The sequence below is a fragment of the Myotis daubentonii genome, chromosome 3 (genome assembly GCF_963259705.1).
Source record: "Myotis daubentonii chromosome 3, mMyoDau2.1, whole genome shotgun sequence".
NCBI classification, from domain to species: domain Eukaryota; kingdom Metazoa; phylum Chordata; class Mammalia; order Chiroptera; family Vespertilionidae; genus Myotis; species Myotis daubentonii.
The window spans coordinates 47,492,371-47,516,262 of NC_081842.1; the positions used below are offsets into that span (position 1 = coordinate 47,492,371).

Below are 23,892 nucleotides of genomic sequence, written 5' to 3' on the forward strand. Positions count from 1 at the left end.
GTGTCTGACTTGAGTTACAAAGCATAATATTATAAAGGTACCTCTACAATTTCCAGTTGGGATTTTTTTAGAGAGTGAGAACTTAAAGACACCTGTAGAATAATGTGAATGCTGAATGCTTTGCAATTTTTAAAATTATATTCCTAATATTTTAAAATTGCTTATCTATACCTAATTGAACAATGTATCCTTTTTTCCTAGGTGAGGTGTATGTATGGATCTTTTCCAAAGCATTTTATCAAAACATTTTTACTCTTTAAATTTACATAATTACAATGACAAGTTCAAATGGTCTGAGTAGGTTTGGGATCCAATACAGCTTACTTTGGTAGCAGGTTAGAGCAGGAGTCAGGCTGTGCCCATAGCAGTGTTAGCTTGTTGTGCACAAAGACACACCACTGAGGGTCACTAAGAAGTAAACTGAGGATTCCTAGTTTGGCAGACAGTGTCTCACATACAGTAAGCACTCAATATCTGTTTAATTTAAATATTTATCTTCTACATTATTTATCATGAATCTTAACAATTGGTTGTTGGATACTCTCAGTAAATGTTAAAGGGGATTAATTACTTTCAGTCTTACAGGAACTAGAGGAAGGATTCCTCTGTTCATTAATGAATTTTTGGCAATTCTGTATTAAAAGTTGTATTTGAGCTCCATATCTCTCTTACTGCTACATTGCCCCTTGGAGGAACTTAGTAAACATTCTATAAAAGCATAACTTTAATAAGTTCTCTGCCTTGTCAGGAGTCTGTTGAACAGTAATGGCTCTAAAATCAATCTCCAATACCTTTTTCAAACTTTTGAAGTTGGTAAATTTCTTGTGTTAACTTTTTTAAGTCAATCATTTTCTGGAAAGATTATTCTGAAGAAATTAATGGTATAGAAATGAAACGGATAAAGGGGTTCTCATCAATCGGCACTCCCCTCCACTTGTTTTAAAAATCCAATATAGCTGAATCCTCAGAACTCTTACAGTTTGTTGGGACACTTTACAAATCCCTAATCCTGGTTCACACTCTAATTTGCAAGAGTGATCTGAGGCCCTTGTTGGTTGAATGACCTTCCTCTAGCCACACAGCTATCTCTGGTAAAACCAACCCCTGAATTCATGTCTGCTGACTCTTATTCCATTGCTTTTTCAACTACCCTTCTGCTACAGTTTTCTCATATTCCATGAATAACATCTTACACATTTAAAAATTTTTCTTTAATAGTGATCTTTCCTTTTCTTGAATATAACCTGCACCAAGCTAAATTATTCCTCGGTATTTACGCTTTTCAAATATTTTTAGACCATCTTCATGGCACTCCTTAGTCATCCTTCAGCCTCATTTTATGTGCACATGTAGCTCCTTTAATCTTTTTGTACAAGGCAGTCTCTCCAGTCTCTTCATCATTTGTACAATTCTCCTCTCTAGTGCCTAGAAGAGAACAGTTTGATTATGTTCCAGATGGGAAAAAATAACCCCAACATGTTGGAACAGGGAGGAGAAAAATACTGGATAGATGAAAGGAACAATCTACAGGTTAATTAGTAGTATGGCCACAAATATGTGCACAGTTTTGTTTCAGAAATAAAGCAAGCTGTATTTGTTGTAACTATCTCATCTTTGAACTTAACAGAATGCCGATAATGCCAAGCTGTGTTTACAGTCCAAATTTTTGTTAAAGACCTTCAACTTTGCATTCCCCCTGTGTGCTATCTCTTGCTCAAGACAGGACTACAAATAAGCACGTAGCAGGAGCTGATGCAAGAACCCATTACTGAGCTTATCTGTTTTGGTGCAGTTTCTGTGAATATACACGGTTTCTGGGAGCTCCTATAAAGCCTTAGGAAGGGAGAGCCCTTAACTTATCTCACTAGCTACTAGGCACTTGGGTATTAGTCATACTGTAAAAATTAAATGTGTTTACTGAATATGATAATCTAAAACTGAAAACTACATTAGTACAAGAGGAATCTCCCAGAAATGTTCTGCTGACATAAATAGAATATGCCTATTGCTTGGTTTTCTTGTGGCTTGTATTTCGTAACTTTAACAGTCTTTAAAAAAAAAAAAAATTGGATCATGCCCATCGGTGTGGCTCAGTGGTTGAGCATCGACCTATGAACAAGGAGGTAATCATTCAATTCCCAGTCAAGGCACATGTCCAAGTTGTGGGCTCGATCCCCAGTAGGAAGCATGCAGGAGTTACTCGATCAATTATTCTCTCTTATCATTGATATTTCTATCTCTTTCTCCCTCTCCCTTCCTCTCTGAAATCAATAAAAATATTTTTTTAAAAGTGGGTCTTGAAGGATTTTCCAAAGATCACCATTGAGCATATTCTCCTTACCCTCAAGCAAACTTAATCTAAACTTCAAGTTGCCTTTTCATTTTATAACATGTATCTTAGAATGAAAAATGGAAGGTTTTCAGGAAAGCACTTGATTCAATGTATTCATTTTAATTGAAGGAGATAGAAAGCATAGGTCCAACCTGGGTGCATGGCTTCTTAAGGAAACATGTCATTTTTCCAAACTCTTACATGGTCCAGAAAGTGTACCTTCAATCCCAGCCCAATCCTGCCTGTAGAATCTTCTGGTTTATGCCTTCTGCTGACCTCTCATGATCTCACAGGGCTATCAGCTCCTACAAGGTAGAAACATGGTTTCTTGTTGTGTTCTTATTATAAAACATTGTGCTGTACCTCAGAAATAATGATAACTAGTGGAACTTATTAGAGTGGAATTTAAATTTTCTCCTTTCAAACCCAATGAATTCTGCTAATTTGGAGGTGGCAAACAAGGGTGACTGTTTCCTCTCCACACAAAACAAGATTGTGAAGAGACTTATTCTGTGAATGAAAGGGGAGAAGGGAAAAGTAGGAAGCTTCTCATGTTTTATTCAGATGTTAACAAAGAAAATTGAGAAGTGTGTTTCCTTAAAATTGACACCATTTTTATCCCAAACATTCTGGTAAGTGATAGCAGATGACTGTGCAAGCGTCTTAAGAGAGAGAGAAATTTTTGCAGAGCATACTCCCAGTGGGAAGTATTGCCTAAAAGTAATACACGAGTCACTTTCAATCTTGCATATTTTCACATACTGTGTGCATACATACGTGTATTAATAACTGTTCCCAAGACGTCACTTTAGCACTCAGAGAGCTCAGTGTTGCTATGCAAGCGCCAGAAATGGAATCAATGCAGACTACAGCTTAGTGAGTAGGATTTTACAGACACATAGGGTGGGATTGGCCTGAGCTATCTAAAGCTCTGTGCCTTGTTCTCCCCGATAAGGTCTGTGGTAGTATCATCTGTCAAATATTGATGATATCCAACTGCCTACTCCTCTGAGAAGATAAATGGCACTGCCAGTATTTCCAGGGAGTTTAGGTCCTCAAAATCTATCTACTCACATTCAGCAATGCATTCCATCTTGTGGATTTTGCATAGGTATTCCTTAGAATGTAATCTCTGGATAGGAGACCCAGATACATAAGTACCTTTTGCTCTATTGTGCATGTAATTTATATCAATATGCATAATAAATGTTATTTACAGTGATACATCTTGATGTAATTCCTTACACTTTTATTGTCATTTGTAATTATATATATGCACAAAGTATTTATATACCATATATATGAACATATTATATAGACTTTTATAATATATATCCTCCCAGTAGCTCTTTGAGTTCACTAGGGCTGGTATTACAATTGAGGTACCTAGAACTAGCTTAGATGGATGGAGTAGCTTTCCTAAAGTCACAGATCTTATATCTAGTACAGCTAGAACTAAAACCCAATTCTTCTAACCACAAATCTACTACTTATTCCATTCAATGGGGTTTTTATTCTTTAAAAATAACAAAATAAAGGCAGAAACCTTCTATCAAGTGACTATTAAATGTAACTCTAATGTACAAAACAAATAAATTCAGACCACCTTTGGTCAAACAGGGACCAGAGCCTGGCCTTCTCTGGCCCCGAGGTATGTTGCAAAACCCACTACCCCACATTCTGCTGCCATTGCTTTGAATTTCAGAACAGACAGAAGTACAAATGCAGCACATGCCGGGTGTTTTAGACAGAAATAAGATGGGTGTCCTGGTTCTGATGATGACGGAGTTAACCTTCTTCTGGAATCATGTAGAAGTCATTCTTGTGGACTACAGTGTTCCACACAATACTCCTATTGGCGATGAAATTTTACCTTATGTGGGAGAAATTCCTCATGCCCAGGCAACAGCACCTACTAGTGGGAAGAAACTAATACTTGTGGTGGCACACCTGTGCAGATGAAAGAGCACCTCACTGAGAGCTTGCAGTCTTGAATTCAGGCCTCATATTTGCTCTTGACTTGCAATGGGCTCTTGAGGCACTGCCTCTCCCTTGCTGTTGCTTTTGTATCTGTAGATTAGATTGGACTGTATGCTGTCTATGTTTTCCACATGCTCTTATATTCTGGGACTTTTTAAATTCTCTTAACAATGTATAACAGCCATTTCAGTATAAAATAGAAAACCAAAACCCAAATAAGACTAATGAGCTTCTGATTGGTGAGAACATCACCCATCTGTGGATCCAGTGTCAGGTGCACAGGTCATGTGGTCTAGCTCAAAGTCCACTAGACTGGGGCCAGGTTAACTGAGCTTGAATTCCAACTCTGCTACTTACCCTTTAAGTCATTCATAAGGTTAACTCATTTGTCAAAAGAGGATAATTGTCTCATCTAGCTTTTAGTTCTTGTAAGGTTTAAATGACAACATGGAAATGATGTCTTATATGAACTTACAGTTGCTCTCCATCTTCATGTATCAAAAATTTATTTTTTTAATTTGTCTTTATTGTTGAAAGTATTACAGATGTCTCCCTTCTCCCCTCCCCCCCATTGACCCCTTCTAGCCCACACTTGCTCCCCTGCCCCAGGCCTTCACCACACTGCTGCTATTGTAAGTAATATTAGTTATAACTTTTATTTTGCTCCTTTTGGTAGTGTCAGGTGAGAAAGCACATTGTCTATTATAAAGCACTGTGTAAATAGAAGGAGTGCCTACTAGCATCATAAGGAGAAGCCATGGCTATTGTGGGGCATTGAAATACAGTGACTTTAGAAACACCCTCTTGAGTTACCTCAGTATTACGTTTGCTCTTAAATAACCAGAACACATTTAGGATTTTCCACCAAAAAAAGTAAAAGTACCCGGGAAATGTCAAGATTTTTAGCTTTGCATGGAGCTTGAGGGAAACACAAATCCCCATGTGAGATACTACACACCAGATTCAAATCATGTCAAAAATAATCATTGCAGTAGCAGTTGTAACACTACTCGTAGTTATTGATTTTTTTTCTGTCAGCAGATCAATCATGAAACAAATTTTAAGTATAAAAGAAGAGATTAAAAATTAAGTGCAGGAATATGAAATTGTCCATGTATAAAAATTAATTTGAAGAGAAATCTTGCTTTAGCCAACACAGACCCTGATATTCCTGTCAGGGACGTGATAAGGTTTGCACAAGCTTCCTGCCAGACCAGAGTTTTCAGGAATTTTTGGAGTTGGTAAGTAATAAGCCAGGTTAGAGGGCAGGGCGCTAGAGCCAGACTGTCTGGGCCCCTATTCCAGCTTCAGTTTTTTAACTCTATAGCCTTGGGCAAGTTACTTAATCTCCTGACATTTCTTCAAGGACAGTAGAGATAATGATAAGGACCTACTTCATGGGGTTGTTAGATTATAGGATAGTACATTCAAATACTTAAAACAATGCTTGGAAAATAGTATGTGCTGAATACCTTGATCTTTATGATATCTCTGGGGCCACAGAAATGTTCAGCTTTGGAACTGAATTTCTAGCACTAAATTCTATGCGTAGCATGTTGGTGAATATAAATCTTACATAACTGTCTTACAGATGCAGCTATCTCTATTATCCCACATTGACCGTCATCTTTAGAGGAGGGGACAGAGCATACATCTCTGGTCCTAGACATCGGGAACTCTACATTTTGAAGTTGTCCAACACCTGCTGTAGTTGAGGAAGAAAGTAGAAAGGCCTCTAGTACATATGTTGTAGCTGTTACCTGCATTGAACTTCATGGACAGGTAGTCAAGGCACTTGTTTCATCTCTCCTTTCTACAGAAACGGAGAAAAGGTGACTGCTGTGCATAGTACTTGGCACAGAATAGAGACTCAGTGTGTTTGAAGGGTTGACAAAATGGCTAGATAACTGACTCACTGAGACCACCTGGGCCTCCCAGGAGTCTAGTTGTCTACTTTCCTTGTTTTGAAAACAAGGGACCTCAGGTTCAGAAATTTAGGAAACTTGTTCAGGCTCCCAAAACTAGTGAGTTCACACCCACAGTTCTGTCTGGTTGCCGTTACACCACGTTATATAGAACTTTGTTTAAAGGCTATCATTATCCCAAACTGCAAAGCAGTGTTGTTTTTTGTTTTGTTCTTGTTCTTGTTGTCTGGTTTTGCGGTTTGTTTGTGCTGCTTTTCCTGAGAATAGAAGTCATCAGAAAGTGATTTTCCTGCCTACTGTGTGTGTGTGCATGTGTGTGTGTGTGTGTGTGTGTGTGTGTGTGTGTGTGTGTGTGAATTAGTTTAGTGAAGTTTGGGACAAGGGTACATAGTTCCAACAAATAGTAGTTTCCTAGAATGTAGCTCAGACATCCAGGGCTGTTGGTTCTAGCCATCATTGATGTCTAAGAATATTCCAGGACAAACTACAGTGTGTGGAACACATAAACACACAGCTCCCTTTACAGCAATGGCTCTCAACCCACTGCACATCAACATCACTATTGCAGAGCCCCACCCCAAATAAATTGGAATCCCTACAAGTGGATCATGGGCATCAGTATTTTTAAAAACTTTCCTGGTGGGAAGCCAGAGTTTGAGGCTCAACAGCTCACGATCTTCTTTGAAGGACCCTCACCTATAATGATTTCCTCTTCTAAGCATATCCTGATGTTTGTTGAGCACTCCTGTATTCACACTGACTCTCTATTCTATGACAAGTACTTTGCACAGAAGTCACCTTTCTCAGCTTCTGTAGAAAGGACAGATGAAACAAGTGTCTTGACTACCTATCCATGAAGTTCAATGAGGGTAAGAGCTACAAAGTATCTACTAGAGGCCCTTCTACTTTCTCCCTCCAACTACAGCAGGTGTTGGACAACTTCAAAATGAAGAGCTCCTTATGTCTAAGACCAGAGATGCACACTCTGGACCCTCCTCTCAAGATGATGGAGAACTGATGCAATGCTGGCTCTTCTTTCCCTGGGAGATGGAATTGGCCCCCCTCCTAGACAATGCTAAAAGCATCAGAGTTATGATTGAATACTAAAATATATTCATAGGGGAAAAAACATGCTGATTAAGAAGGTGGTCTTTGCAAGTCTGACCTGGTTCTAATCTCAGCCTCACCTCATTCTACCTTTGAGACCTTGGCCAAGTCAGTTATAACCTCAGGTTTCTTATCTATCAAATAAGAATAGATAAATGTTGATGGGGCTAAATGAAAGAATGTATGAAGAGTGGGTAGGACAGTGCCTGGAACAGAAAACAGTACAGTGGTTTTCTTTCATATATTTGCAATGCTTCTTCAAAGTGCAGTATATTTAAATCAGTGAAGCATACTTGCTGTTGCAATCCTATGTGGGACTCCCCCTCCAATTCACCTCCTTACCTGAAGGTCCAACCTAAGCAAATATATATCTATAAATGAATCACCTCATGGTTAGACTTCATAATGACTTCCTTTTAACAATAGGTTCCTCACCCCCTCACCCCCCCCCCCCCCGCCCCATAACATCAGGTTTGTTGCCCAGGCCTTTGTCTACCCATTCCTGAACTGTTCTGTCATTTTGGGGATTTGTTTTATGTTGTTTCTGTCTTACCTTAGCTTAATTTCTTATTTTGTATTTCAAATGTTTCTCTTATTTGTCTCTCCTTTGTCAGTGAAGTAAGAGACAATAGATTGTTTCTCATTCACCATGTTTCACATGTCTATCACTGGTCCTAGTGCCATAGCAGTCATTGCTCCTTTTCCTTTGTCATCCTGCAAGTATGTGCATGTGTGTGTGTGTGTGTGTGTGTGTGTGTGTGTGTGTGTGTGCTGTATAGGAAAAGGAGAGAGAGGAACAGTTATCTACCCCTTCCTTCACCTTGCTATCCACATGTCCATTGAGTCTTCAAGCATTTCTGCATGGCCCACCTAAGCAATAATATAATGTAGTAGTAGAATGCAGTGATATTCATACTAGTGGTCTGGTGCACAAAATTTGTGCATGGGGGAAGGGGAGCAGGAGGTTCCCTCAGCCCAACTTGCACCTTCTCCAATCGGGGAGCACTGGCTCCTAACCACTCACCTGCCTGCGTGCCTGATCACCCCTAACTGCCTCTGTCTGCCTGCCTGATTGCTTCTAACCCCTCTTCCTGACTGCCTGATCACCCCTAACTGCCCTCCCCTGTTGGCCTAATCTCGCCCCAAACAGCCCTCCCCTGCCAGCTTGATCGCCCCTAACAGCCTCTGCCTTGGCCCCCACCACCATGGCTTTGTCTGGAAGTCGGACGTCCAGAAGATGGCCGGTTGACACAGTCTAATTAGCATATTACCCTTTTATTAGTATAGATTATGTAGGATAGGATTGCTTAAATTGGGAGGGTGGGAGCCTCTTCAGCAGGAGGAGGTGCTCTTGGCAGACAAAAATACATAATCCCTATATCTGGACTGATAGCCAGCCATATGCACCATACTGCCAAACTGGTCATTAAAAAATTGAACCGCTTTCTTACACCTTATGCCAAACAGCTGTTGCCCTTAAAACCCCTCCTCAGCCCCCACCTTAGGTTCTGCCTTCTCAGTTCCCCCAGATTAGGTTCTGATTCCTTGTCTTCTATGCCAGTCAGCATCAAAAGCTCTGCCTCTTAGGCAGCCATTGGCTCCTCACAGTTCCCCCAGATTAGGTTCTGATTGGTCAGTTTCTATGCCAGTCAGCATCTCTGGGTCTATCTCCAGGCCTGATCAGAGAGGTGGGGATGATCAGCATCCCCCACCGCTACTATCGAGGCCTGGAAAGAGAGGCAGGGCTGCTGGTGAGGTCCGAAGAGAAAGACAGAGGCAAGGGCTGATCAATAGCTGCCACAGAGCCTGCGGATCAGACCCTGATTCTCTCTTCAGACCTCTCTCCAGGCCTGATCCGCAGCCCCGTTGGCAGTCAGTGCTGGGTCACTGCACCTGCAGCAGTGGCAGTCAGTGCTGGTCACCATGGCGTCCCAGCACTGACTGCAGAACTGACTTCTGGTGTTTGGTCATCCATTCGGTCATTTTGGACCCTGGCTTTAGATAGATAGATAGATAGATAGATAGATAGATAGATAGATAGATAAGCAGAGTGACAGAACTGGATATATCTTATAGTCCAGCTTTTAAAATCTGATAAGGATTCAAGTATTCATAGTAATCAAAAGCACTACCATAAGAGGCTAAATAATGCTACATTGTTTAAAGACAGTCCAAGAAAGTAGTAATGACTAAATTTGATGCATGATTTAGTAGTAATGACTAAATTTGTGATGCCACACCTTACTTACATGGCTATCAGTTGACATTCTTGTAGGGCCTATATTGTCTTAGGCCACACTGCAGTGCCATATTATCAATTCATTTGTGACACAAAAGAAGCCTGTTCCATAGTAGTGCTTCTAATCAATACACATGAACTGCTTTTCTCTGGCGCAGCACTGTCAATAGTTTATGAGAAAATTTAGCAGATTCTGTTTATGTAGTTATCAATTGGGGGGAAAGCCATTGAAAACTCTTCAAACTAAGACATAAGAGAAATGACTCTTGTTGAGGAAAAGAAATGTATATTACAATGCCACAGAATTTGTTTTTTTTCCAGCCAACTCATTGTTACCAGTCTGCCTCGGCACTGCTTTGCATGCAGATGAAACCTATTTGGGTGATACTTGTTAGCTGTTTTCCTGACAAGTAGCACAGAAATAGACACCTCTTGGAAAGTGGCTCAACTTGACTTGACTGAACATTAGAATCTCCTGGAAGCTTTTAAAAATCTCATCCTAGGTTTCCCACCTCAGACCAATTAAATCAGAATCTCTGGATTAGAGACCAGAGATCAGTATTTCTTTTAAAAGTTTTCAGATGATTCTAGCATACAGGCAAGATTGAGGATCACTGTCCTAGAACTTAAGCAAGTTTTAAGAAAACTGCTTATTATATGCACTGAGGCTGCAGGGTTCTATAAAATAAAAACTTTGGCCATTAGAAAATGCCATCAGCCTAGAACCATCAGTGCCGGGAGCCGGTCCATGCTTGCTGTTTCAAGGGACCTGGCATATATGGCATACGGTTCTTAATAAGTTTGCTCACCTTCTTGGCGCTGTGTTTTAACCAAGGTCACCTCTCTGAGAAAGGTTGTTTCCCCAGGTAGGAATTTTTCCCTGAAGTCAGGGAGGGGATGAAACTCCTTAACTAAGTGGCAGGCGGGTAGTTAATCACTACAAACAATCATGCTTAAGCTACATAATCTTTACTCCCTGGAATGGAGATAAGAAACGCCCTAACCTTTGTAATAGAGATTGATAGGATTGAATCAACTGGTATAAATACAGATGTAACAAGACAGCAAGACACAGAACTTAGAACAGAATCAACAAGACAGAACTTCAGAGACAGAATTCAGAAGACAGAACCTACGCGGAACCTGGAGATGGAGGAGCTTCGCTGGAGAGAACATGGCAAGGGATCCTGGACTGAACCTGACTGCAGAGGCTGGCAAGAGAGCCTGACTAGAACCTGGTGACTGAATCTGGCTGGAGAACCTAGCAAGAGAACATGGACACAGAACCTCTCTGGAGATCCAGACCAGAACTTGGCTGGAGATCCTGGCTGGAGATCCTGGCTAGGCTACTGATCAACTGAACGTTGTCTCCGTGTCATTCCTTCTTCGCCGACTCCGTCCACACCTTTGGGGACCCCTGGACCCGCTGGGGTTGGACCCCGGCACATCAGTGAATATCATTATGGACCTATTACATAAAGAAAGCAAACTTGTTCTATTATACTTTTGTATCTTCAGTGGAAGATAATTTGTGAACCACCTTAATGGAGTTCGTGATTTAAGACAATAACCCCAGTGGTCATATATATATATATGTACGACAAATTGGGGCAGGCTTTGTTTCTAGGTATATATGACCATCAATTCCCTAGCCTGATATAACCTTATTGATTTAACTTTTGGAGCAGGACTTTGTTCAGAATATATTTTAGAAGGTATCTAATGAGAAAGCTGGTATGTTGTAGAATTGGCATGTAAAGTTTTAGTTCTTTATAATATTTAAAGATAGAATATTAATTTTGCTTGTGACTAAAATTTCTATTATAAATCAAGGAGCAAGGAGGACATGAAGACACATGTGACGTGGCTTGATGTCTGCATAAATTTACTGTTTTACTTTTGATATTGAATAATATATGAGTTTGGGAGTCTGTCACCCCTGATCACCATAGCACTAACTCTCCAAATGGCTATGGACATTTTTGGTCCCACCTCCAAACCCAGCATTGTTTGCAAAGGACCGTCTATGGCAGGGGTGGGCAAACTTTTTGACTCAGGGCCACAATGGTTCTTAAACTGGACCGGAGGGCCGGAACAAAAGAATGGATGGAGTGTTTGTGTGAACTAATATAAATTCAAAGTAAACATCATTACATAAAAGTGTACAGTCTTTTTTTTTTTTTTTTTTTTTTTAGTTTTATTCATTTCAAACGGGCCGGATCCGGCCCATGGCTGGCCTATGGCCTAATGGTGTATTGATCACCCAAGAAATAACACTTTATTTTCATAGTGTAAAGGAAATAAATTCATATTATGAAAAGAGAAAGTGGGAACCATTAAATATGAAAACATATTCCATTACTGCGCCTTCCTTGCTTCTTTGTTGATTGCCTGGTAAAAGCACCCTCTACCCATGCCATTCCTCAGGACAACTTGTTCAAAAACTGTAACCTTCCAGACTTAGCTCAAGTACTAAGATTTCCATACAGCCTTTCCATTTATAAGAGGAAGTAAACCAGAGATAAGGGAGTAATCAGGAAGCCATTGCAATGGCCCAAGGGAGATAATGAAGCTCAATTTACATAGCAGGCTGGTGTTGGGAAGGAAGCATTTCAGAGAGGTTGCAGAAATTACTATAGTTGGGAGGAAAAGGAGGAGTTATGGGTGAGAAGAATTCACGTCTATCTCCACAGTTGACATAAAGCAACACATATAATAAGCAATAATATATAAACAAGCTCATTTTTGTTGTTGTTGCTCAGGTGACTTAATTCACTGACAAAATTCTCCCCAGGCTGAATGACTGTTGCTTCGATTTGTTAAGTTCCTGTGCTAAGCTTCTCATACCAGCCCTGCATTTGAACCTGACCCTGGGATTCCTACTGGCCCCTAATCAATTATCATTTCTTGATGTTCTGATGCCTGCTAGTCCTGTACTATTCCCCTGGTTTTCCTCCTTTGAAAGTGCTGAGATGTTTGTCTTAAAGAAGGGCTCTAAGAGTGCGGTATTCTTTCAGTGATGTGTAGTATGAGCCCCGGTAGGGGCAAGAATGCACTATGCTTGAGGAACTTTCTTTCCATTCTCAATACCTCCCTAAAAGCCATGGTTAAAGTTTTTGTTCATGTAAAAAGGGAACATTCGGGCACCTTTACTGTCCTGTTGATGTGCAGGGCTATTTTTAATTTTTGTTCTTCGCTCTTTTTCTGTGCTTGTGATTTTAAAGGTGCCAGACTGACTGCCCTCGAGCCTAGTGTCCCTGATTTCTCCCAAGAATAGGAAAAATACTGAAGGCAGCAGAGCTGGTCATGTCTGGGGCCAGCATATTTGCCTGACCCACTCTGGAAGAATATTCTCCAAAATATAAAGGAAAAGATTGTTCCTTATGAATTCAGCCCATCGGCTTTCATCGCTGAGAAGACAAAACCTTATTATGCCAGCACCAAATCACTGCAGAATTTTTGGGTTCAATAAGCATTTGGTTTTTGTGTGGTAGTTTTCTCTTCCATTCCCACCTGTCAAAATTCCATCCTTTAAGGTTGGGCTCAATTACTTCTTTCCCCACTAAAACCTTCCTGAACCTTCTCAGATGTGATTTTCCTCCCACATTCCACTGCACTTTCCCATGTAACACTTTGTCATGTGATTGTGGAATCTATATAGTCCTCTAATGACTGTAAAAGGTACTGATATTGTCTGATCCACTGTTTTATGTCACAGGGAAGCCAAATATAGTACTGGACAAAGAGTAGATACCTGGGGAATGTCTTGAATAGAATGAGAATTCCAGCGTTTACTTTGCAGCCTGTCCTTCAAGGCTCTGCTCTGATCTTCCCATCTAATCAGTGATTGAAATATCCCCCAGGTTCTCAGACTCTCTATCAGCCTTGCAGGCCCAGACTCTTGGACTCCAGATATTACCCTTTGGGCGGTTGTGGTCTAGATCATAATTGCTACCCCTACCTGCCTTGTAGACCAGTATGACCAACAGTTGATAACATCTGATTGAAAGCATTTTTTCCACCAGAGATCATTAGTAGTCCCTGATGGATTATCAGGGAATCCAGTTTGATCTCTAAAAGGGAACTAATTAAAAATAATTTTGTTTGACCTGCACTTAACTACTTTAAAATTTGTTAAATTTGAAATAATTTTCTCAGGAATTCAACTTACTCTTTTTTAAATTTATTTTTATTGTGGAGGGTATTACAAATGTCTCCCATTTTTCCACCCTTTGCCCTACTCCACCCAGCTCCTGCTCCACCCCTGGCCTTAACTGCACTATTGTCTTTGTGCATGGGCTATGCATATATGCATATAAGTTCTTTTAATACTCATCGCATTATAAAAATATCGCATGCACCACAAAACCTCTGTTGAATTGTTTTAAATCAATGTTTAGTAATAGTGCCATTCAGCCCAGAATATTTTCATGTCGTTAGTATGATTTTTCTGCTGATGTTAAAGCTACATTTTTCATTATTTACTGTTGTATTGCTTTATTTCTTCAGATAAACCAAAGGAGGTCAGTGATTTAAGTATGATTCATTGAAGGTGGAAAAAATAGTAATAAAGATAATACCATAAATACTACTTCAGATTAATATTACAATGTAAATTTTAGTGAACAGGCTTCCAATATATATAGAAAAAGAATCAGTATATGCTGGGATGAATGTGATCTTTCCACACAAGCAGTTGAAAAAGAAGGGTTTAAGCACTAAGTCTAATGATGACTTTTTAAAAATTAGATGTTATGGATTGCCTGTTATCCTCAATATGTTTTCTGTAATGAAATCAGATAATACCATGAAGTTCTCAGAATTTTAGCATCTTTTTCAAACATAGCTCAGTGAACTTTCTAGTAAACCAATTAAGTGTTTTGTTCTGAATAATCACAAAAAATAGTGCTATTTTAATAATCTGCTTTGGTTACTAAAGTCAATGAGCATCCATAATGTTAAACATGCCCGTCTAAGGTTATGCATTTTATAATAAAAACAGGTACAAGTTAACTCTTCAACAGAAGTTTGAAAATAAAGCCACACCTTTTGACAAATGTCAATAATATATTGACTTTATAATATGTCAATTATAGTGGAGATGACTTAGTTGTCAAGGGTTTAACTATTCTTCAAACACTTGATATTTTTTATTTTCTAGGAGGGAGATAATGGACTATACTGTAAAGACATTCAAATCCTGCAACAGAATATAAAGAAATTTTTTACAGGGCCAAATGCAACTAGAGAGGATTAGAAATATATTTTCCTCTTTTCTCCAAGTTGAAACATTTAGCCCTCCTATTTTTAGGTGTGAAATGGTTGTCAATCCAATGTGACGGAGTGCTGAAAGCAGTCTTCATTCAGTGAGAAATTTCTCCATAATGTCAGATCTGTGTTCCATCTTGATTCATAGAACCAGGCAGAAGCAAGATTACATAGTGGTTAACACCATAAGTACTGAAACTAGACTGCTTGAGTTTGAAGTTAGTTAACCATTTTGTGACTAAGTTTCCTCATCTGTAAAATGGGAATAATAACTGTCCCTATCACATAGGTTGTTGTGAATATGAAAGGATTTAACATATAAAAAGCACCTAGAAAATGCCTGACACATATGAAGCACTAGATTTGCTATAGCTTACCTATAAATGCCTGCAGATCCCCCAGACATCCCCAGGGACTTGTAATTACTTAGAAGAAATAAAGAATGAGATGGGAACCTGGATGTGGATCTGACCTCTGACAAGATTCCCACGATGGAGCCAGATACAGAGACAGATTGCAACCAGCAAAATGTCTCTTGCTGACATAAATATTTCTCTGAAATGATGTTTTATTGTTATTTAAGAATTAATGTGAATATTTTAAAGCTAAACCTGATGTGCATCTGTGGTCCAGATGCCCCATGAATCCATTTAAGAATGCTGGAAATGTGCAGAACCCTGGGTCATGAGGTACTCAAGCCCTGCAGTGTGTGGAACTGCTGCAGGATTTAAGGATGTTCAACCCAAGAACAGACTTGGAGGCAACATTAACTGAAGTGTAATATTTTAAAGAGTGTCAAGTATAAGAGAGGAGAGTTGTTTCATGAATCCCCTGAAGACAGAACTGGAACTACTGGGTAGCCATTTGAGTGAGCAAGCATTCCAGCTCAACATGAGAAAGAACTTTCTGGCAGTCAGAGCTGTCTGGAAATGAAAGGGCCTGGCTTTTGACCTGCCTGTCACCAAGAGCTGGATGCAAAGGTTTTACAACCAGGACTTTTGTGAAAAGAGTTGAAGTTTGCTTTTGGACCCCATTTCATCCCAGTCTAACCAGACAAGCAGACTCCCTGAGAAGAAAGACTTTTCTAGTCAATCCCACCTATTCCTACTATCCCGAGAGCCATTGTCCTTAGACTCCCATGTGAGAGTAGAGTCAGGGCACTGGCCTCGACTTGAGTTCCACTCTGTCATTTTCTGTGGGCTCTTTGGCTGAGACAATCAACTCCTCAATTTTATAGGAGGATGTAAAATCCCCATCCTGCTGGCCTTACAGGGCATAGTGGTGACTGTCCTGGTGATCTTGCTTATGGCGGTGATGGTGATAGTGGTGGTCTCATTGCTGTTGCTACAGACATTACGAAGTTGCTGTCTTTCCCTTGTTGGTTTCTATCCCAAGACTGAACTGTTCCTCTGTGTGATCTTAACAGTCAATCCCTTCTCTCTTTCAGGCCGCTGTGCTCGCTGTGGGGAAAATGTCATTGGGGAAGGGACAGGATGCACTGCCATGGACCAGGTCTTCCATGTGGATTGTTTCACGTGCATCATCTGCAACAACAAGCTCCGAGGGCAGCCCTTCTACGCCATGGAGAAGAAAGCCTACTGTGAGCCCTGCTACATTGTAAGTTCAGAATTGATCCTCGGGTACTTTGCAAAGATATCTTCTTTGACAAAGTGCCAGTCACTTCTGATAGAATGTTGCCATCAGATCTTGACTTCGCCCAGACTTCACAATATGTGTGCATGTAAATTGGCATATCTTAATTTTTCCCATGTGTTCATGTGGAAAAGGTGTGTTGGGATGGGGCTGCCATTCATTTAGTGGTCTGCTGGGAAGATCGTCACCGTGTGGATTTCAAGCTTGTATGTACTAGCTATCATGATATCCCTTGTAGCATCAGAGAGTTTCCCAAGTGGCAACATTACACCCTCCTTATTAGGTGTCACCCTGAATTGTCAGTATTTGTTGAGAAGTGTTATAGGGCCTCTGGACTTGTCAATGCACTTTTAAACTCCTGGGTCCTTTGAATCACCTCTCTTTTCTACCCAGAAGATTTCTTACCTATCATACCCAGAGGTTTTCAATGATGCACACTGAGAAACGCTTTATTATAGCGCACCTTAAAGGAACATGAATAGTAATGCTGACTGAGCTAACAATTGTTGATGTTGTCTTTTTGAAGAACATGACAACTATACTTTAATAACATCGATGGGTGACTAACAAACACTCGTAGTCACATTATCTTAGTTTTGGGCCAGGCTATTCACATGTATACATTAAGCAATCATATGATACAGCAATTTAATGAGTGAACAGATTTTTTTTAACCTAAAGAAAATGTCTTTGTTATCCTTCTGCATGATTTTAATGTGTCTGCTGAACACTTGTTAGTGGAAAAAGTAGTGCTTTTTGCAAACCCCCAAAAAAGCCATGGTTTGGCCCTCAGTGCCCAAAAATGTCAACATAAAGGAAGCTTTTGGTGCAAGACAATGCGAGTTATAAATAGCTTTGCAGATCCCCACGTTTCAAGTTGATTGCAGAAGAACCTGGCTCGTTGGCACTTTCCCATAACCTGACAGCTCTAACTCATTGCAGCCCTGGAGTCTGTAGCACAGATCTAAAGATTCTTCGAGATAAAGATCTTACAAGATTTAATATTGTTTTGCATTTTTAGGTTCAGTTTTATTTCCTTTTTCTTCCCAAAGACAACTTAAACACACATATAGCATCATTATAGTGCCACGCAATTTTGGAGCTGGAAAAAACAAACAAACTTTGAAGATCGTTAGTCTAACTCCTCTCTTTAGAAGTGAGAACACAGAGAAGCAGAGAGGAATAAAGTGACTTATTCTAACATTAGTGTCCAAGCCAGGGCTATATTCAGTTGTTGGCATCCCTAGTCCCGTGTTTTTTTGCTTGTTTGTTTGCTTATTTTTACAGGCGTCACACTATTTTAGTTTGTCCAGAACATAAACACCAACACAGTAAGGTCCTGTTGATCTGCAAGGAGCAATTGCCTATCAGGGGAAGTCGGTGAACAAAAGCTTACCTCTGTAGTAAATGAGAATATTTCAAATATCACCCTTTGAATTCTGTGTTGACAAAAGAAAATTACAAATCCCCTGCCTTTGTCATTAGATTGTGCAGACTGTCATTCGCAATGACCTTCACATAGGACCACCATTATGAAATATGCTAGTCATAGTGAGCTCTGACGGTGACGTCAGCAGAGCCCAGAGAAGCAGCTATGCATGGCTGTTTGTCCTTATACTAAGTGAGCACAGGCTTCTGTGATTTTGTAGCTCTTGTATCTTTTCTCCATCCCTTTTTGGACTGCCTTGTTGATTCTTGCTACTTTAATGAACCTCGTTCAGTTTTTCTTTATCCCTTATGAGCTAGGAATCATATAAACGATATTGAGAAACAATATAACATGATGTAAAGAATAGTGTCTCAATTTGGTGCTATCACTTAATGTCTTGTCTCCTTGGGAGAGTTACCTGATATTTCTAAGCCTCAGTTTCCTCATCTATATAATGGAGTGCTTTCTGGATTTTCCCCAAAGGTTTGTGGATATGAAATGAGGCAATCTTTGTAAAGCACACATGGCTTGCTCAAGGAATGGTAGTGAAATACATGCTATTCTGAGGTTAATTTTGACAGGATTTCTGGCCTATTTAGTCTGAATGTGAGGACCTTACATGTGCAGTGAGATTCAGCAGGCTTTAGGAAATTGTTTTAGCCTGTCAGACATAGCATTTTAAATGCTTTGCTTGCTCCCCTGAGTATGTAATAAAACCAAAAAAAAAAAAAAAAAAAAAAAGTCCAATCTGGCTAAATTATGGGTTTCTGCAGTATGCAGGCTCAGATTTCTCTCCCCATTCCAGGCGTAGGAACTTGGTGATTCTTCAGGCCACAGCTGTTTGCTTTGGTTGCCTGATGCTATACAATGCTTATAACAATGAACGCTGTCTGGGAGGTACTCAGTCACATCCTTCAAAAACCTGGGTGAATTCAAATAATGGAAATTCTTACTATCCTTTTGACTTCTCTTCCTCCTCAGAAACTTTAATCGTGATTTTCCTTTAATGAGATTTATCCATGGTGACTGTAAAATGTAATTGAATTCTTATCAGAGTTCGGTTAAGATTTATTCAGAGACCCTTGTTCAATATTGATTTCAGAGGTCAGCCCAGGCCTCAAGCCCCTCATGGATGTGTTAGCATTTTAATTTCTTCTGAACTTTCATAAGTCCAATAAGTTGCCACATTAGAAATATGGGGACTGGGAAAGCTGTGTGCATGTATCCCTCTTGGAACCAAAGCCCTTAGAACAAACACCTGCAATGGCATTCAAATTGCCTCTCATTCCATTGGTGGAAACTGATGTTGAAAGAAAGACATCCTGTACAAAGCAGAGAGAGCCAGGCCCTAGGCCTCAGTCAGTGTTTTGTTTTATTTGTTTTTTAAATAGATAGCGTCAGAACATTGAAGATAGTAGTTTATTCATTTCTCTGTAAAGACCACCCATGTTTGATGCTCTTGAGTCTATGGGGGAGACCAGTGTAATGTAAACTTAATTTACTCTTGCCTGAATTCATCAACTTTAAGTCATATTTAAGTTAAACATTTATATAATTTTGAGGGAAACTTTGTTTTAATGATTATTCATCTTTTCCTATATTCTCTTAAATACTTAATCCTTGCACAAACATACATATAATGAAATAAGCTTGACTCTATACAGCATTGTAATTCTCTTTAATCATTCTGTACTTGCTTTGTTTTGTATTTCCTATTGATTGACTTCATATAAATATGCTCATCGCTTCCTATGACTAATAATAATTATTTTTAAGTTTTTTATCTGTTTAGTTTTATTTGTTTACACACTAAATTTTCAAGCCATTTGCCACTAGAATGATATTGGATATTTTCTAATCTCTTGGTATTATTAATAGCATGCCTATAAATAAATTTTTATATTACTTTATTTTTAATAACTTTCTTAATTTATATTACTTAGTTTATGGCAATTTGGAGAACATTTGCTAGATTTCTTCAGAAATATTTTTCAGTTTACAGAACCATCATAGTAATGGGACTGCATTTTAAACTATAATCTATTCACTATTGAAAATTTGTATTTATATTTATTTAGAATCAATTTATTGAGTGCATTATTTTAATTTTAATTTGTAGAATTATTAGCAAAACCAATGAGATGCTTTTCTACTTTGGTGATAGATCTCTTAAAATCTTAGCTTTGATTATTCTTATGGATTAAATTTAAGAACACTAAGCTTCCTTGGGAAGCAAATTGATAAAGATAGAATATATTGGTTCTAGTTCTTGCTCTCCTGGTGTGTCATTTAATTTCTGAGTACCAGTATTTACATTTATTAAAGGGAAATACTAACTTTTTTCCTGTCTTCAAAGAGAAGAAATGAGCAGGTTTATTTTGTACATCATGAAATTGTTTACTAATATAAGGATTTGATTTGATTAATAGCATTATTGTCATTGCTTTTTCCCTCTGCAAATTTGATACAATTTAGAAACTCTCTAACTTTGGGGTAATTTCATAGCTGCAGTTTCTGTGGAAGTACCAAAATAAATAGATGCTATAGAAGGAATATGAAGACATATATGAGAAGGACTAAGATTTTCATGCTTTGCTTAAGAATATTTTTATGTTGTTATAAGTCTGAAGAGTAGCAACAGAGCCTCCTACTTGTGTGCCCTGCTGCCCTGAAGGAGACAGGTTTACTCATAAGTGTAGATTTACAAACAGTTTCTGTGTTCTTAGCATAGACAAGGAGTCTGCGCCTACAAACAGCACATCAGAGATTCTCAGCAAGCCTGTTTATGAAATGGCAGCCAAGGTCTTCCCCTCACCCAGGGCTCTTCCTCAGGGTGGAGCGAACCCAGCTCCTAGCTCTCCAGCAGTGGAAGTTGTGTAGACATTTTTATTAGAGTCAAGATCCAAGTGATTAAAAGGCCTCCCGAAGTAGGAGGCCAACTCCACAGGCGACTAAACACTTAGAGTTTCCTGAATTTGGCACATTAGTGGCCAATACTTTAGTGGCCTTTCGCTTCCTTATGTCACTCAATGGCTACAATTAAAGTATTCGATCTTTTCCACCTACATTAAGAGGTAGGTGTTCTACCTCTTCTGGAAAGTTGTTCTTTTTTTATGCTTAGTTTTTTCCTAATAAAATGTTTTAAAGGCAGTTATGGCTAGGGCTTTATGTGGGTGTTGGCAAATGAACTGAAAGTTCGGACTAAAATCTGAAAAATCCACATGAACTTTCCTCCTTCTCTTTTCTTGATTGCCCACCTCTGCTCACTCATCTCCAAGGAGTCTCTGTCTCTCCTTTCACACCACGCACACATGCACATGCACACATTCTATATAATAAAAGCCTAGTATGCTAAGTGTCCAGTCATCAAGTTAGCCATTCAGCCAATCAAAGTGTAATATGCTAATTGTATGCTAAGGCCACTCAACTGCTCACTATGATGTGCACTGACCACCAAGGGGCAGACGCTCAATGCAGGAGCTGCTCCCTGATGGTCATTGCACTCCCACAGGGGAAGCACCACTCAGCCAGAAGCCGGGGCTCAGGGCTGGCGAATGCAGCTGTGGTGACGGGGAACCTAAGGATGTCCGATTGACAGCTTAGCCCACTCTCCACAGGATGCCATCAGTCAGACACCCCACAAGGGCTCCTGGAATGTGAGAGGGTGCAGGCTGGGCTGTGGATCCCCCCACCCCCTCCAAGTGCAGGAATTTTGTGCACTGGGCCTCTAGTACCAATATAAAGGCATTTTCTTTTGGCATCTCACATCATCACTCCACAAGTACTCTCCCAGAAACAGGGAGAGAATGCTTCAAGAAAGATGAAAAATTGTCAATTATTATTTTAAGAGATTTAACCATGCTAACAATTATGAATAGTTTTATCTTCCATTTATATAGTTCCTTACAGTTTACAAAGCTTCGGAGCATCTATTATTGTACATGATCATACTATTAGAACCTTGTGAAACAGACAAAGGGGAGAGTATTAGTCTCATTTTGCAGTGGTTTTGATAGTTTCAAAGTAAAAGACAAAATGAAGATTAGGAACTGATCTTCTAATTTTATTGCTGGGTTCATAAAATCCTGAAACTAATGTCCATCTTCCTAAAAATATGCACATACTGATAGCTCCCTGTGACTATAGTCTTCCATTTTCAACCTTTTAGCTGATGACCACGTGGATTATATCTTACTGTATTACAGTATCTGAAGTGCTGAACTTATACTGATGAAAAGCAATCAGTCCCTGTCTTTTCTTGAGCATTTACCTGTACATGTGGCTTTCCCTGAAAGGCCTCAGGTTTTAAGGCAAAAATCTCTTATTTAATTTTCTTTTGTTAAAAATAATCATAACAATTAATATTTATGTAGTGCTTTAACTTTTACAAAGTATTTTTCTTTTATCTCGTGTCATCCTCTAAGGACCCAACAAATAGGTACAATTATAACCGCCTTCATTTCCAGTAGTAAGAGCTTTGGAAACAGCCAGCTTGCTCGGTTCCATGGAGCATAAGTGCCCGATCTGAGACTTGACGCCGGCCTTTGGTTCTCAAGTCCAGCTTTTCCCACATATCCAAACAGTGATTGGAAATATCATTTGTTATTACGAGGTTTCTCTTTACTAATTAATTTTTCTCTATTACTATTTTCTATAATGTCAAGTTAAAAAAAATGTATAGGTAAACCAAACTGAATTTTATAGATGTGGCTTTTGCCTTCTTATTAGAGAAACACTGAGCTCAGAATATTCATTCATATGGTAGTAATTTATTCTTTATTCAGATATATAACCTTTATTTTTATTTTATTTATCCTTACTGACATTCTTCTACTCAGTTGACAATGCTATTTCAGAGATTAAAATTCCTCAGTGGCTCTGCATATCTTTTTTTTTATTATTGAATTTATTAGGGTGATATTGGTTAGTAAAATTATGGGCTTCGGGTTTATAGTTCTATAGTACATCATCTATATGTTATATAGTGTGTTTACCACTCCAAGTCAAGTCTTCTTCCTTCACAATTTATCCCCCTTATGCCCTCTTTTACTCCCCACCCCCAATGCCCCCTTCCTTATGGTAGTCAACATACTGTTGTCTGTGTCCATGAGTCTTCTTTTTTCTTTGATAAATCTCTTCACCCTTCTCATGCAGCCTCCACCCCCCTCCCCCCTGACAGCTGTCAGTCTGTTCTCTGTCTATAAGTTGTCTCCACTTTGTTAGTTCATTTTCTTCATTAGATTCCACATATAAATGAAGTCATATGGATTGCAGTCTGACTGGCTTATTTCACTTAGCATAATACTCTATAGGTCCATCCATGCTGTTGCAAAAGGTAAGATTCCTTTCATTTTTACAGCTGAGTAGTATTCCAATGTGTAAATGTACTGCAGCTTTTTACCTACTCATCTACTGATGGGCACTTGGGCTGCTTTCAAATAGAAATTAAAAACACCAAAAAAAACAAACACACACACACACACACACACACACACACACACACACACACACACACACAAAACAGCAACAACAAAAAAAAAACAAAAAAAAAATAAACTTTTAAGTATTATATGCCTAGGAGAAAAAAATTTGAAAATATATCCAAAGGTGCACAACTATCCCATCTCAATAACATAACAGTTTATATTTTTTAACACACACTTCTTTTCTATTTCAATGTATGTGAGTATGGATATATGTTTATAGCTATAATGACACATCTCTATACATGTGTTTACATACACACAGTGGAATCATACCATCTGTACCAATTAGTAACTTGTTTTTGTTTCATAACAGTGTTGCCTTCTATAGAAGTAGTTTCTTTTAAATATTCCATGGACATTCAAAAAGAATGTATATCACCTTTATAAAAAAATGACTTCAATATCCCAGCAGACAAATAAATTAATCAAAATAAAGTGTTGGTGGGGGGCAATCAAGAGCAAATACAATGGTA

General features: G+C 39.0%; 1 protein-coding gene across 13 annotated transcripts in view; it reads left to right on the forward strand.

Annotated features, from left to right (window-relative positions):
- LPP (LIM domain containing preferred translocation partner in lipoma) overlaps positions 1 to 23,892 on the forward strand; it is a 665,671-nt gene that overhangs the window by 529,494 nt on the left and 112,285 nt on the right. For all 13 annotated transcript variants that reach the window (XM_059687357.1, XM_059687363.1, XM_059687359.1 and 10 more), the window contains one exon: positions 16,299 to 16,468. In XM_059687357.1, the coding sequence (XP_059543340.1) occupies positions 16,299 to 16,468 (170 nt within the window). The remainder of the gene's footprint in view (positions 1 to 16,298; positions 16,469 to 23,892) is intronic.